This window comes from Pristiophorus japonicus, chromosome 15 (assembly GCF_044704955.1).
Source record: "Pristiophorus japonicus isolate sPriJap1 chromosome 15, sPriJap1.hap1, whole genome shotgun sequence".
Taxonomy (NCBI): Eukaryota; Metazoa; Chordata; class Chondrichthyes; family Pristiophoridae; genus Pristiophorus; species Pristiophorus japonicus.
This window is the reverse complement of record NC_091991.1, coordinates 1,965,833-1,981,390: the sequence shown is the minus strand read 5'-3', so window position 1 is coordinate 1,981,390 and position 15,558 is coordinate 1,965,833. Positions and strand designations below refer to the sequence as shown.

The window sequence follows — 15,558 nt, the reverse complement described above, 5'->3', positions numbered from 1 at the left end:
AAAACGTCCCAAGGCGCATCACAGGAGCGATTATCAAAACAAAATTTGACACCGAGCCACATAAGATGATATTAAGACAAGATTTGTTGAAGAGATAGAGTTTAAGGAGCGGCTTAGAGGAGGAGAGAGAGGTGGAGAGGTTTAGGGAGTGACTGCCACAGTTTAGGGCTTAGACAGATGAAGGCAGAATGGTGGGGCAATTAAAACAGGGGTTGCGCAAGAGGCCAGAACAGAACTTGTCTTCTAAGCCATTCCCGCTTGTCGGGCATTGCAGTGCAAAGCTCTGCACATTTCTGCCGTATTTTCAACGAGTGCTTCAAGTCTCTATTAGGCTTCAGCAGGTTGGGCCTGTACTCATTTGGTGTTTAGAAGAATGAGAGGTGATCTTATTGAAATAACTGAGGGGGCTCAATAAGATAGATGCAGAGAGGATGTTTCCCCTCGTGGGGGAATCTAGAACTAGGGGCATAGTTTCAGAATAAGGGGCCGCCCATTTAGAACTGAGATGAGGAGGAATTTCTTCTCTCAGAGGGTCGTGAATCTGTGCAATTCTCTGCCCCAGGGAACTGTGGAGTCTGGGTCATGGAATACATTTAAGGCGAATAGACAGATTTTTGAGCGATAAGGGGGTCAAGGGTTATGGGGAGCGGGCAGGGAAGTGGAGCTGAGTCCATGATCAGATCAGCCACGATCGTATTGAATGGTGGAGCAGGCTCGAGGGGCCGTATGGCCTACTCATGCTCCCATTTCTTATGTTCTTATGTTCTTTCTTGTCTTCTAAGCCATTCCCGCTTGTCGGGCATTGCAGTGCCCTGAAAACACGAGATGTTCTGAAGAAGCAGACACTGGAAAGCTGGTGTGTGAATGCTTACCTGGTTACCGTACCAACGGGGGCACACTGTGTGAGCGTGAGTGTTTTTTGTGCTATCGACTACAAGGGGAATGTTTTCAGCTCCTGTTCAAAGAAAAACCCCATTCCATTAATAGCAATTGGGTCTGTTTCATTTGAATTGCACCAGAAGATGAAGTAATGAATATATAGGAACTCATCTGTGCTCCAAGCGGGTGCCCATTTTGATCCCATTGTGCAGTAGTTTAAAGCTTGACATGTACTAAAGTGATAAAACATAAGCAACCCTACTCTGTTCTTCTTTCTCCAGCGATTAATCCTTGCCTTTACAATGCCTGCAGCCCCAATGCTGCGTGTGCCTATCTCGCGCCCAACGCTTTCACCTGCAAATGCCAAGAGGGTTACCACGGCGACGGCCAGATCTGCTTGCCCATTGATCCCTGCCAAACACATTTCGGCAACTGTCCCACAAACTCCACACTTTGCCTCTACGACGGCCCTGGAAAGGTAGGTTCTCATCCAGTCACTGCGTGGGGCCGTATATTGCGGCCTCTCCGGGCGCGTACTGTGTGTGCACACGCCCAAAGAGACGCCGCAAGTGCTGGTTCGCGGCGTGCAATGTGCATGTGCCGATATTTGCGATCTGCCAAAAACAACTCGCTCGGGAGGAGGACATTGGCGTGCGGAGAGTTGGACACCCCGCCCAGCGGTGAAAGCAGGAGTATGGCTTGTTTCTACCGGCGTAAGAGTTTAAAGGATAGAAAAATAACATTTTATCAATAATTTTTATATTGCAAACCTTGTCCATTAAGGTAAGTTTATTTTTACCCTTATTAAAATATATTAAAGAAATTCAAAAAATATATATTTTTGTTTAAAACATTTTATTAAATTCAATTTCAATTAACTTTAAACAACTGAAGTGTTTTCCTTATTTATTTAAAATGTTTGTGTGTTTTGGGGTATCTCCAGTCACAGTAATGGTGATACTGTATCCGTACTGTAATGGTGATGGTGGTATTGCATCCGTACTGTAATGGTGGCACTGTGTCCGTGCTGTATTGGTGATACTCTATCTGTACTGTAATGGTGATACTGTATTCCTACTGTAATGGTGGTATTGTATCATAGAAACATAGAAACTTAGAAACATAGAAAATAGGTGCAGGAGTAGGCCATTCGGCCCTTCGAGCCTGCACCACCATTCAATAAGATCATGGCTGATCATTCCCTCAGTACCCCTTTCCTGCTTTCTCTCCATACCCCTTGATCCCTTTAGCCGTAAGGGCCACATCTAACTCCCTCTTGAATATATTCAATGAACTGACATCAACAACTCTCTGCGGCAGGGAATTCCACAGGTTAACAGCTCTCTGAGTGAAGAAGTTTCTCCTCATCTCAGTCGTAAATGGCTTACTCCTCATCCTTTGACTGTGTCCCCGGTTCTGGATTTCCACAACATCGGGAACATTCTTCCTGCATCTAACCTGTCCAGTCCCGTCAGAATCTTATATGTTTCTATGAGATCCCCTCTCATCCTTCTAAACTCCAGTGAATACAGGCCCAGTCGATCCAGTCTCTCCTCATATGACAGTCCTGCCATCCCGGGAATCAGTCTGGTGAACCTTCGCTGCACTCCCTCAATAGCAAGAAAGTCCTTCCTCAAATTGGGAGACCAAAACTGAACACAATATTCCAAGTGAGGCCTCACCAAGGACCTGTACAACTGCAGTAAGACCTCCCTGCTCCTATACTCAAATCCCCTCGCTATGAAGGCCAACATACCATTTGCCTTCTTCACCGCCTGCTGTACCTACATGCCAACTTTCAATGACTGATCTACCATGACACCCAGGTCTCGATGCACCTCCCCTTTTCCTAATCTGCCGCCATTCAGATAATATTCTGCCTTCGTGTTTTTGCATCCAAAATGGATAACCTCACATTTATCCACATTATACTGCATCTGCCATGTATTTGCCCATTCACCTAACCTGTCCAAGTCACTCTGCAGCCTCTTAGCATCCTCCTCACAGCTCACACCGCCACCCAGCTTAGTGTCATCTGCAAACTTAGAGATATTACACTCAATTCCTTCATCCAAATCATTGACGTATATTGTTAATATCTAGGGTTCCAGCACTGAGCCCTGCGGCACTCCACTAGTCACTGCCTGCCTTTCTGAAAAGGACCCGTTTATCCCGACTCTCTGCTTCCTGTCTGCCAACCAGTTCTCTATCCACGTCAGTACATTTGCCCCAATACCATGTGCTTTGATATTGCACACCAATCTCTTGTGTGGGACCTTGTCAAAAGCCTTTTAAAAGTCCAAATACACCACATCCACTGGTTCTCCCTTGTCCACTCTACTAGTTACATCCTCAAAAAATTCCAGAAGATTTGTCAAGCATGATTTCCCTTTCATAAATCCATGCTGACTTGGACCGATCCTGTCACTGCTTTCCAAATGCGCTGCTATTTCATCCTTAATAATTGATTCCAACATTTTCCCCACTACTGATGTCAGGCTAACCAGTCTATAATTACCTGTTTTCTCTCTCCCTCCTTTCTTAAAAAGTGGTGTTACATTAGCTACCCTCCAGTCCATGGGAACTGATCCCGAGTCGATAGATTGTTGGAAAATGATCACCAATGCATCCACTATTTCTAGGGCCACTTCCCTAAGTACTCTGGGATGCAGACTATCAGGCCCTGGGGATTTATCAGCCTTCAATCCCATCAATTTCCCTAACACAATTTCCCGCCTAATAAGGATAACCTTCAGTTCCTCCTTCTCACTAGACCTACTGTCCCCTAGTATCTTCGGAAGGTTATTTGTGTCTTCCTTCATGAATCCGTTCTGTAATGGTGATGGTGGTACTGTATCTGTACTGTAATGGTGGTACTGTATCCGTACTGTAATGGTGGTATGTGTACGTACTGTAATGGTGGTACTGCAACCGTACTGTAATGGTGGTACTGTGTATGTACTGTAATGGTGGTACTGTATCCGTACTGTAATGGTGGTACTGTATCCATACTGTAATGGTGGTACTGTATCTGTACTGTAATGGTGGTACTGTATCCATACTGTAATGGTGGTACTGTATCTGTACTGTAATGGTGGTACTGTATCCGTACTGTAATGGTGGTATTGTATCCATACTGTAATGGTGGTATTGTATCCGTACAGATGGAACTCACCATTACTGTAAATGGGGAGACGCCATTTTCCTCGGTTGGTGCGGCCCACGTGATCTTAGGCTGCTCACTTGCTCCTGGAATACATGTGTCCATACGCTGGAGTGTGATTGGAGGCCTCGGACTGCAAGTATATGTTCCTCCGGGACCACCAAGTAATTTCGTAAAAAGATTTTCGGTTGAAGGTGTCTGCCTGCAAGAAGCCTCTGACCGTAATTTCTGGGCCGTAAGCTCCTCACCCCCACCCGACCTCCGTGTTTGCTGAAAATCTTTCTACGTCCCAGCGAGCCGCGGTTAGACGGGTTAACGTCCTGAGCGCGCGTCAACGGTAGGCAAATTCACCGCCCGCCCACGTGCATCGGAACGGGGGGCAGTGGGCACGCCAGCTTCCCATCGGAACATTGCCCCCCCCCATTCTATTGTTGCTGCTCTTGTTTATCAAGTGAAAGGCTATACACCGGCAATGTGCATTTATATAGCGCCTTTAGCGTAGTGAAATGTCCCAAGGCGCTTCACAGGAGCATTATCAGACAAAATTTGACACCGAACCACATTAGGAGAGATTAGGACAGGTGACCAAAAGGAAGTAGGTTTTAAAGAGAGTCTTAAAAGAGGAGGAGAGGTTTTTGGGAGGGAATTCATAGCTTAGGGCCGCCCAGCCACAAGGAGCTTCCCGCCCGGGAACGCTGTCGGGGCAGCGAGCGGAGGCCCATCAGCTCCCGCGGGGCAACTTCCCTCACGGGGCAGTAAGGGGTCGGTGCCGGTCGGTAAAGGGTCGGTGCCGGTCGGTAAAGGGTCGGTGCCGGTCGGTAAAGGGTCGGTGCCGGTCGGTAAAGGGTCGGTGCCGGTCGGTAAAGGGTCGGCATCAGTCGGTAAAGGGTCGGTGCCGGTCGGTAAAGGGTCGGTGCCGGTCGGTAAAGGGTCGGTGCCGGTCGGTAAAGGGTCGGTGCCGGTCGGTAAAGGGTCGGTGCCGGTCGGTAAAGGGTCGGCATCAGTCGGTAAAGGGTCGGCGCCGGTCGGTAAAGGGTCGGTGCCGGTCGGTAAAGGGTCGGTGCCGGTCGGTAAAGGGTCGGTGCCGGTCGGTAAAGGGTCGGTGCCGGTCGGTAAAGGGTCGGTGCCGGTCGGTAAAGGGTCGGTGCCGGTCGGTAAAGGGTCGGCATCAGTCGGTAAAGGGTCGGCGCCGGTCGGTAAAGGGTCGGTGCCGGTCGGTAAAGGGTCGGTGCCGGTCGGTAAAGGGTCGGTGCCGGTCGGTAAAGGGTCGGCGTCGATCGGTAAGGGGTCAGTGCCGGTCGGTAAGAGGTAGGTTCCGGTCGGTAAGGGGTAGGTTCCGGTCGGTAAAGTGTCGGTGCCGGTCGGTAAGAGGTAGGTTCCGGTCGGTAAAGGGTCGGTGCCGGTCGGTAAAGGGTCGGTAAAGGGTCAGTGCCGGTCGGTAAAGGGTCGGTGTGTGCCCGATGGGGTGGGAAGATGGCCGTGGCGGTCCGCTACACTGTTGCAAAAATAAAGCAGGGCAATTTTCAAAATGGCGGCCCCTCGGTGCGGAGCGAGCGGAGCGAGGCAGGTCACAGCTCTGATAGAAAGGGGCAACTTTGGCCCTAAAATGTTTATATAAACGATGCTTTACACAAACTAAAGCTCTACTTTTGTGTAAAATGAAAGTAAGGAAGACTTACTTTCGGCATGTTGTATGGTGGAAGTATATTGTGAGGGTTAATCAGTAACCCGACACTGTTTTCTGCTCTCTTCTAGTCCCATTGTCAGTGTCAGGAAGGCTACGAGAATCTGTCAGCGGGAAGAGGATGTGACCTCACTGACGTCTGCCACACAAACAACACCTGCGCTAAAACTGCCAACTGTGTCACTGTTGCCCCCGGACAAATTGAGTAAGCAGTCCACCTCACTGACTGTTCACCGTAATGGTGTCACACGTTCACCGAGGGGAGTTAATGAATCATTGGACAGGCATTTCACTAGCTTAGCCCGTGTCCGGGCTGAACGCGACTTGAATCTGCTGCACCTCCTGGTTGGGGTTTGAGGGCCGGAGGATGGAGCTCGGCCCAGCTAACCCATGGGAGTCACGCTGGGGTCGTGACCTCCGTCGGCCACCCAGCTGGACTTTGCTTGGGTCAGTGGAGCTTGTGGGCACCTCAATTGCCCAGGGCTGGTGAGCACCCGCCCTACTGTGGGCACAGTGGTACCAGCCTTGCCCCACGCGGAGTGAAAGTGGAGTTGAGGTCGAAGGTCAGCCGTGATCTCATTGAATGATGGAGCAGGATCGAGGGGCCGAATGGCCGACTCTTGCTCCTAATTCTGCTGAAAGGTCACTGGCCTGAAATGTTAACGCTGTCTCTCTCTCCACAGATACTGCCTGACCCGCCGAGCATTTCCAGCGTTTTCTGTTCCCATTTTCTATTTTTTATGTTCTTATATTCTTCTGTGGCTGGAAAATCCCCGCCCCCCCCACCGCCTTGTGTGGATACCAAGTCCCCCCCCCTCCTGCCTCCACCCTCCCCACCTCTCCCCACCCTGCCCCCACCCAACCCTGCCTCCCCCGCCCTCCCATCCTTCTCTCCCCACCCCCCATCCTTCCTCCCCGCCCTCTGCACCCCCCCACCTGAGACAACAGCCAGCTCCTCTTTGGCCCTCTGTGTAAAGAATGCTAATTCAGATTTTTTTTAAATATGCCAATCTCTGAGGGCCAGGTCTCCCTTGTTCTCCATCGCCGGTGGGGTCCATTTGCCCTATCTCAAGGCTCACGACATCCAGTCCTCCCGTGGGTCGCAGGTGAGCTGGGAGAGCAGGAACCCCTGGTATAGAACATTCCCCACCTGGAATAGGGGGGTGGCAGTAATGTCACTGGCCTTCAGAGCACCAGACAGCACAGCAGGCCATTCGGCCCATTGTGCCTGTTTGAAAGAACTGCCCGCTTAGTCCCACTGCCCCACCCTTTCCCCACAGCCCTGTAAATGTTTTCTTTTTTCCAATTCACTTTAGAAATTTACTATTGAAGCTGCTCCCTTTCAGCCAGTGAATTCCAGATTGTAACAACTCGCTAATTAAAAACATTTCTCCTCATCTCCCCTGGGGCTTTTTTTTGTCAATGATCTGAAATCTGTGTCCCTCTGGTTACCGAGCCCTCCCGACACGGGAAACACTTTCTCTCTATCTGCTTTCCATGATATTGAACACCTCGATTAAATCTCCTGCTAACCCTCTCTGCTCTAAGGAGAACAAGCCAGCTTCTCCAGTCTCTCCATATACCTGAGTTCCTGCCCCCTTCCACCAAACCCCCGCCATGTTTACGGAACTCCTGAGGAAATTCTGGACCAGTGAGATTCAGAGCTTTTAATAGACGCCAAACCTGGCCTACAAAAGATAATTAGTTAGCTTTAATACATGTCAATGCTAATTGGGAAGCTTATTACCGTGTGTGACTGCCTCAACTAGGTGCACCTGCAGTGAAGGATATATCGGCGATGGCTCAGTCTGCTATGGCAGCATCATGGAGAGAATCAAGGACCTGAACACTCAGCCTGGTAAACAATGGCAGGGCCGACTGACATCAGCCATGCTGTTCTTCGGTAACTCTCTCTCTCCTCACGCTTTGTGATTTTAGCTCTTACATCAATCGCCATGAAACCTGTAGACAATCTTAGAATGATACAGCGCAGAAGGAGGCCATTTGGTCCACCGTGCGAGCATAAATGGTGGCACCGACTGTTTGGGCCAAATGGCCTGTTTCGGCGCCATATATCTGGTGTAATACAATGGGCCAGTGCTGGCTCTTTCAAACAAAGCCTCCGATTTTAACCACAGGTGGGTTTTGGGGGGGTGGGGGTAGTGGGGAGAGTTGTGAGGGTTGTGGGGGCAGTGGGAGGGTGGGGTGAGGGGGTTGTGGGGGTGTATCGAGGTGGGGGTGTGAGGTGGAGGGGGTGGGGATGGGGGGGTTGTGGGGGGTGTGGGGGCAGTGGGAGGGTGGGGTGAGGGGGTTGTGGGGGTGTATCGAGGTGGGGGTGTGAGGTGGAGGGGGTGGGGAGGGGGTTGGGGGTTGTGGGGTGTTGGGAGGGTGAGTGAGGTCTGTTGCATACCTATCCATGCCGGGTGGGGAAATGGCGAGGCCCAGGGGTTGTCTCTGGGGAGAGGGTGCAGGCCACAGCTGGGGAGTCTAGAACCAGGGGTCACAGTCTCAGGATAAGGGGGTCGGCCATTTAGGACTGAGATGAGGAGAAATTTCTTCACTCAGAGGGGGGTGAATCTTTGGAATTCTTTGCCCCAGAGGGCTGTGGAGGCTCAGTCTGTGAGTATATTCAAGGCTGAGATCGATAGATTTTTGGAGTTGAGGGGAATCGAGGGATATGGGGATTGGGCGGGAAAGTGGAGTTGAGGTCGATGATCAGCCGTGATCCAGGGGCCAAATGGCTGACTCCTGCTCCTATTTCTGATGTGAGGTGTGGTGAGTGCAGCGACCTCGGGGGGAACAGGGGCCTTTGGACCTGAGGTTCCCAAAGCTCTCCATCACTGGCAGTTTTCCTCGCCTCGTGTCCGGGTCAGTTGTACACTCACTGACAGAGACTGATTGCTGGAATTGGTCAACTGCTCCATTATCATTGTATATGCGACGACCAGGATGGTAGAAAGGCAATGAGATGGATCCTGGTCATCGAGCACTCCCTATCTTCTTCCCCCACAATCATCCCCCGGATCCAGGATTGGGGGGAATTAGTCCTATAATTTAAATAGTCCCAGTCTTGATATGTTTAAGTACATTTTCCTCTAATGTTGTCATAAATAGTATCGATGCATTTAAGGGGAGGCTGGACAAGTATACGGGGGAGAAGGGAATAGAGGGTTATGCTGTTAGATTTAGATGAGGAAAGACGGGAGGAGGCTTCGAGTGGAGCATAAACGCCGACATGGACTGGTTGGGCCAAATGGACGGTTTCTGGGCCGTATATCCTGTGTAATCCTGTGTAACATAGAAATGTGAACTTTTCAAATGGCTTCAAAACAGCTGTCTATAATTGTGCACCTTTTTCTCTCAGGTACTGGTTATTCCAAACCACTGACAAATCTGGGCCCTTTTACTTTATTTGTACCGACTGACAAGGCCTTTAAAGGAGTTGATGTAAGTTACCAGAGTTTCATGTCATGAGAACATAAGAATTAGGAGCAGGAGTCGGCCATTCGGCCCCTCGAGTCTGCTCCGCCATTCAATGAGATCACGGCTGATCTTCAACCTCAACTCCACTTCCCTGCATGTCCCCGTATCCCTCGATATCCCTCAGAGAAACATTCCTCTTTATGACTTTTCTGTGCTTATCGCGATGAGGGATGTTACTGCTGGGACTTGGAGCACTTCCTGTATTGGACACCGTGAGCCTCGATTTTAACACGCTGCTCACCCTCCCCTTCACCCCCCCTCCCCGACCCAGCAAGAAGGGTGTGTGGGGGAGTGGGGGGTTAATATCGGACAGTGTCCACTCACTGACCTCTCACCATTCCCACCTGCAAACATCTTCACCGTCATTGGTTGGCTCCCGCTACAAGCTGGGGGGAGGGTGGGGAGAGGGGGGGTGGGGGGACCTGGGGATGGCAAGGCAGGGGCAGGGGGGAAAATGGGGATGAGGGGGATGGGGGCCCGACTTAACATTCCAAAGTTGAGCCCCAATTATGTAATTAGAACCGCAACGTGATTTTAACTTCTGTAAGCTTTCAAAAATTGCTTTTGTGAAAAATCCTAGCGGTCCAGGAGGAGCAGAAGTGTCTCCCTCACCCACCCGAACCCCGCCCCCAGGCCCCGCAAGGTGTCAGAGAATCAGAGACATTTACAGCACAGACGGAGGCCATTCGGCCCATCATGTCCGTGCCGGCCGACCAAGAGCTACCCAGCCTAATCCCACTTTCCAGCTCTGGGTCCGTAGCCCTGTAGGTTACGGCACTTCAGGTACACATCCAAGTACTTTTTAAATGTGGTGAGGGTTTCTGCCTCTACCACCCTTTCAGGCAGTGAGTTCCAGACCCCCATCAAAGACGTTTCCCTCAAATCCCCTCTAAACCTCCCCCCAATTACTTTAAATCTATGCCCCCTGGTTGTTGACCCCTCTGCTAAGGGGAACAGGCCCTTCCTATCCACTCTATCCAGGCCCCTCATAAGTTTATACACCTCAATCAGGTCTCCCCTCAGCCTCCTCTGTTCCAAAGAAAACAACCCCAGCCTATCCAATCTTTCCTCATAGCTAAAATTCTCCAGTCCAGGCAACATCCTCGTAAATCTCTTCTGTATCCTCTCTAGTACAGTCACACCTTTCCTGTAATGTGGTGACCAGAACTGCATGCAGTACTCCAGCTGTGGCCTAACTAGTGTTTTATACAGTTCAAGCATAACCTCCCTGCTCCCTGCTCCCTGCTCTATGCCTCGGCTAATAAAGGCAAGTATTCCGTATGCCTTCTTAACCACCTTATCTACCTGGCCTACTACCTTCAGGGATCTGTGGGCCTGCACTCCAAGGTCCCGCTGTTCCTCTACACTTCTCAGTGTCCTACCATTTAATGTGTATTCCCTTGCCTTGTTAGCCCTCCCCAAATGCATTACCTCACACTTCTCTGGATTGAATTCCATTTGCCACTGCTCTGCCCACCTGACCAGTTCATTGATATCTTCCTGCAGTCTACAGTTTGATTCTTCATTATCCTTGGGCCTTGGGTTTTCCCCAATCCCCGGCCTTGCTTTGCCTACTCTGTGCGCTGGCATTGGCTGCCGAAGCCCTTGCCCAGTGCGAGGTTTTGCCGAATGCCATGGTCTTGGGTCCTAAGGCTTTCCACCCGATGAGTCGTTAAACCGCGGCCCTGTCCCCTCATAAAAGATCCCGCAGCACTATTTGGAAGAAGAGCAGAGGGAGTTATCCCCGGTGTCCTGGACAATATTTATCCCTCAATCAACATCATTAAAAAACAGATTATCTGGTCATTATCACATTTCTGTTTGTGGGAGCTTGCTGTGCACAATTTGGCTCCCACATTACAACAGTGACTACACTTCAGAAAAAATGCTTCATTGGCTGTAAAGTGCTTCAGGACGCCCGCGGTTGTGAAAGGCGCTATATAAATTTACCTGTATTAGTGTTTGACCGCACAGCTTGAAGCAGCTGGACTGAGTCATGTTGATTCTGCTGATAACAAATACCTTGCATTGTAACCCAGGTGAACAGTCTTCTAACAGACAAGGACAGAACGCAGTATCTTGCAAAGCTACACATCATTGCGGGACAGTTGAGCGTTGAGGATTTAAATGCCACTAACACGTTTTACACTCTGACCGGGAGATCAGGAGTGACTATCCTCAGAGAGAAGGTGAGTCTGTGGTGTGACGGAACAATGCGCTTTCGCAGTAAGTAAGAAACCAAGATAAACATCCAATCTGTAACTTTCCTTCAGCTACGGGGTGATTTTCTCACCTGAGTTAGAAGGTCGTGGGTTCAAGTCCCACTCCAGGGACTTGAGCACAAAAAACTCCAGGCTGACACTCCCAGTGCAGTGCTGAGGGAGTGCTGCACTGTCGGAGGTGCCGTCTTTCGGATGAGACGTTAAACTGAGGTCCCGTCTGCTCTCTCAGGTGAACCTAAAAGATCCCATGGCACTATTTCGAAGAAGAGCAGGCAGCAGGGACAGGCGCCTGAAGCCAACAGCATCCTTCTTTACCTGTGCATGTTGCGGCCCGATGACATCGCTGAGACCTGACTGTAATATTAACTCGGGCCTCAGCAGGGAATCCGTCTGGAGTTAAAATCAGGGCCCCACACTTAAATTGTGCAGTTTACAGAAGTGGAAGGAAACGCACTGCCTGAAAGAGTGGTGGATGCAGATTCAATACTTACTTTCAAAAGGAAATTGGATAAATATTTGCAGGAAGGGAAATTGTCAAGGCTATGGGGAAAGGGCAGGGGAGCGGGACAAATTGGAACGTTCTTTCAAAGAGCCGGAGCAGACACGTGGGGCTGAGTGGCTTCCTTCTGTGATGTGTTATTCTACGATTCTATAAAGAACTGGAAGCAACAAAGGGGCCAAACCTGCATGATTATAACCCCGTTATATACGGGGCCCGAGACACTTATTGCCCAGTGGATGGGGGTGCTACTGCCTGCTGTAAAATTGCCCAGGGGTTTGTGGAGGCGTACCAACAGCATCACCTATCGAGTGGAGGGTAGCCAATGTAACCCCACTTTTTAAAAAAGGAGGGAGGGAGAAAACGGAATTATAGACCGACATCAGTAGTGGGTAAAATGATGGAATCAATTATTAAGGATGTAATAGCAGCGCATTTGGAAAGAGGTGACATGATAGGTCCAAGTCAGCATGGATTTGTGAAAGGGAAATCATGCTTGACAAATCTTCTGGAATTTTTTGAGGATGTTTCCAGTAGAGTGGACAAGGGAGAACCAGTTGATGTGGTGTATTTGGACTTTCAGAAGGCTTTCGACAAGGTCCCACACAAGAGATTAACGTGCAAAGTTAAAGCACATGGGTTTGGGGGTAGTGTGCTGACGTGGATTGAGAACTGGTTGTCAGACAGAAAGCAAAGAGTAGGAGTAAATGGGTACTTTTCAGAATGGCAAGGTTCTGTGCTGGGGCCCCAGCTGTTTACATTGTACATCAATGATTTAGACGAGGGGATTAAATGTAGTATCTCCAAGTTTGCGGATGACACTAAGTTGGGTGGCAGTGTGAGCTGCGAGGAGGATGCTATGAGGTTGCAGAATGACTTGGATAGGTTAGGTGAGTGGGCAAATGCATGGCAGATGAAGTATAATGTGGATAAATGTGAGGTTATCCACTTTGGTGGTAAAAACAGAGAGACAGATTATTATCTGAATGGTGACAGATTAGGAAAAGGGGAGATGCAACGAGACCTGGGTGTCATGGTACATCAGTCATTGAAGGTTGGCATGCAGGTACAGCAGGCGGTTAAGAAAACAAATGGCATGTTGGCCTTCATAGCGAGGGGATTTGAGTACAGGGGCAGGGAGGTGTTACTACAGTTGTACAGGGCCTTGGTGAGGCCACACCTGGAGTATTGTGCACAGTTTTGGTCTCCTAACCTGAGGAAGGACATTCTTGCGATTTGAGGGAGTGCAGTGAAGGTTCACCAGACTGATTCCCGGGATGGCGGGACTGACCTATCAAGAAAGACTGGATCAACTGGGCTTGTATTCACTGGAGTTCAGAAGAATGAGAGGGGACCTCATAGAAACGTTTAAAATTCTGACGGGTTTAGACAGGTTAGATGCAGGAAGAATGTTCCCAATGTTGGGGAAGTCCAGAACCAGGGGTCACAGTCTAAGGATAAGGGGTAAGCCATTTAGGACCGAGATGAGGAGAAACTTCTTCACCCAGAGAGTGGTGAACCTGTGGAATTCTCTACCACAGAAAGTTGTTGAGGCCAATTCACTAAATATATTCAAAAAGGAGTTAGATGTAGTCCTTGCTACTCGGGGGATCAAGGGGTATGGCGAGAAAGCAGAAATGGGGTACTGAAGTTGCATGTTCAGCCATGAACTCATTGAATGGTGGTGCAGGCTCGAAGGGCCGAATGGCCTGCTCCTGCACCTATTTTCTATGTTTCTATCACCGCGCAACCGCCGTGCAAATGCCGATGATGTCATCGCCGTGAGCAGTGACCCCTCACCGCCCCGGGTTGTCCCCTTAGCTCCCAGCGGGGAAATTGCCCCACGAGTCGCGAGACTGGCGGACATCTGCTCTCGGAGCGCCAGCGTCCATGGCCGCCATCTTTTTTTGCCTGCCGACTCAGGTCGGCTCGACGACGGTGGCCCTGGCGTGATCCGTGCCTCCTTTGTGCAGCCAGGCACACTGTCTTGGGTCACTGCCCAGCGGCTGCAGGCCTGGTCACACGCTGTCCCAGGGGGCCCAGCGGAGGCTGTCGGGGGCCTTGCAGTGTGCGCATCGGCCCTCCCCTTTAATCGAAGGGGAGGTGCATTGAAACGTGCCAGTGCTTCGCGGAGCATCCGCGTCTCGCTTCCCTCACCGCCCCGGTTACTGCCCCGGTTACCGCCCCCAAAGGACATGGACGCGGGAGATTGCGCTCCACTTCCTCTGAGGGACGGTAAGGTCAATTCTGAGATGGGCTCGGGGCTTCTGCGCTGGGCACAGAACGATCCCGCCCCCAATCGGGGTGCAGGGCAATTTCGCCCCCAAATTGCTTTCTTTGCTACAAGTCAGGTAGTTTTATTGAGATATTTTTGCACAGCTATTCAACATTGCGCATCGGGTAGTTTCCAGGAGCTTTTCATTTATTGACTCAATAAGTAAAATCGACAGCAAACCTTCGCCTTCATCATAGGCAGTCCCTCAAAATCGAGGAAGACTTGCTTCCACTCTAAAAGTGAGTTCTCAGGTGACTGAACAGTCCAATACGGGAATTACAGTCTCTGTCACAGGTGGGACAGACATCGTTGAAGGAAAGGGTGGGTGGGGAGTCTGGTTTGCCGTATGTTCCTTCCGCTGCCTGCGCTTGGTTTCTGCACGCTCTCGGCGACGAGACTCGAGGTGCTCAGCGCCCTCCCGGATGCTCTTCCTCCACTTAGGGCGGTCTTTGGCCAGGGACTCCCAGGTGTCAGTGGGGATGTTGCACTTTATCAGGGAGGCTTTGAGGGTGTCCTTAACGTTTCCTCTGCCCACCTTTGGCTCGCTTGCTGTGTAGGAGTTCAGAGTAGAGCGCTTGCTTTGGGAGTCTCTTGTTGGGCATGCGAACAATGTGGACCTGCCCAGCGGAGCTGGTCAAATGTGGTTAGTGCTTCGATGCTGGGGATGTTGGCCTGGTCGAGGACACTAATGTTGGTGTATCTGTCCTCCCAGGTGATTTGCAGGATCTTGCGGAGACATCGTTGGTGGTATTTCTCCAGTGACTTGAGGTGTCTACTGTATATGGTCCACATCTCTGAGCCATACAAGAGGGCGGGTATCACATCCACCTTACAGTGCTGTTTACAGCAAACCCTCAAAGCTACATTCTTAGCACTTGTAGCTGATCATTGTTGGAATTCTCTATTCGTAGGTTCATCCGTTATCTCTATGGGTCCATTCGCACTCATAGGAACAGGAGGAGGCCATTCAGCCCCTCGAGCCTGTTACACAGGAACAGGAGGAGGCCATTCAGCCCCTCGAGCCTGTTACACAGGAACAGGAGGAGGCCATTCAGCCCCTCGAGCCTGTTACACAGGAACAGAATGAGGCCATTCAGCCCCTCGAGCGTGTTACACAGGAACAGGAGGAGGCCATTCAGCCCCTCGAGCGTGTTACACAGGAACAGGAGGCCATTCAGCCCCTCGAGCCTGTTCCACTATTCAATTAGATCATGGCTGATCTGTATCTTAACTCCATTTATCCGCCTTGGTTTCGTAACCCTTAATACCCTTACCCAACCAAAATCCAGCAAAAGCAAAATACTGCGGATACTGGAAATATGAACTAAAAACAGAAAATGCTGGAAATACTCA

General features: G+C 50.4%; 1 protein-coding gene across 1 annotated transcript in view; it reads left to right on the top strand.

Moving 5' to 3' along the window:
* Positions 1-15,558, top strand: part of LOC139281369 (stabilin-2-like) — a 244,136-nt gene that overhangs the window by 40,885 nt on the left and 187,693 nt on the right. The window contains exons 7-12 of the mRNA XM_070901523.1: positions 783-908; positions 1,161-1,357; positions 5,798-5,931; positions 7,496-7,629; positions 9,091-9,173; positions 11,249-11,398. Coding sequence (XP_070757624.1) covers positions 783-908; positions 1,161-1,357; positions 5,798-5,931; positions 7,496-7,629; positions 9,091-9,173; positions 11,249-11,398 — 824 coding nt within the window. The remainder of the gene's footprint in view (positions 1-782; positions 909-1,160; positions 1,358-5,797; positions 5,932-7,495; positions 7,630-9,090; positions 9,174-11,248; positions 11,399-15,558) is intronic.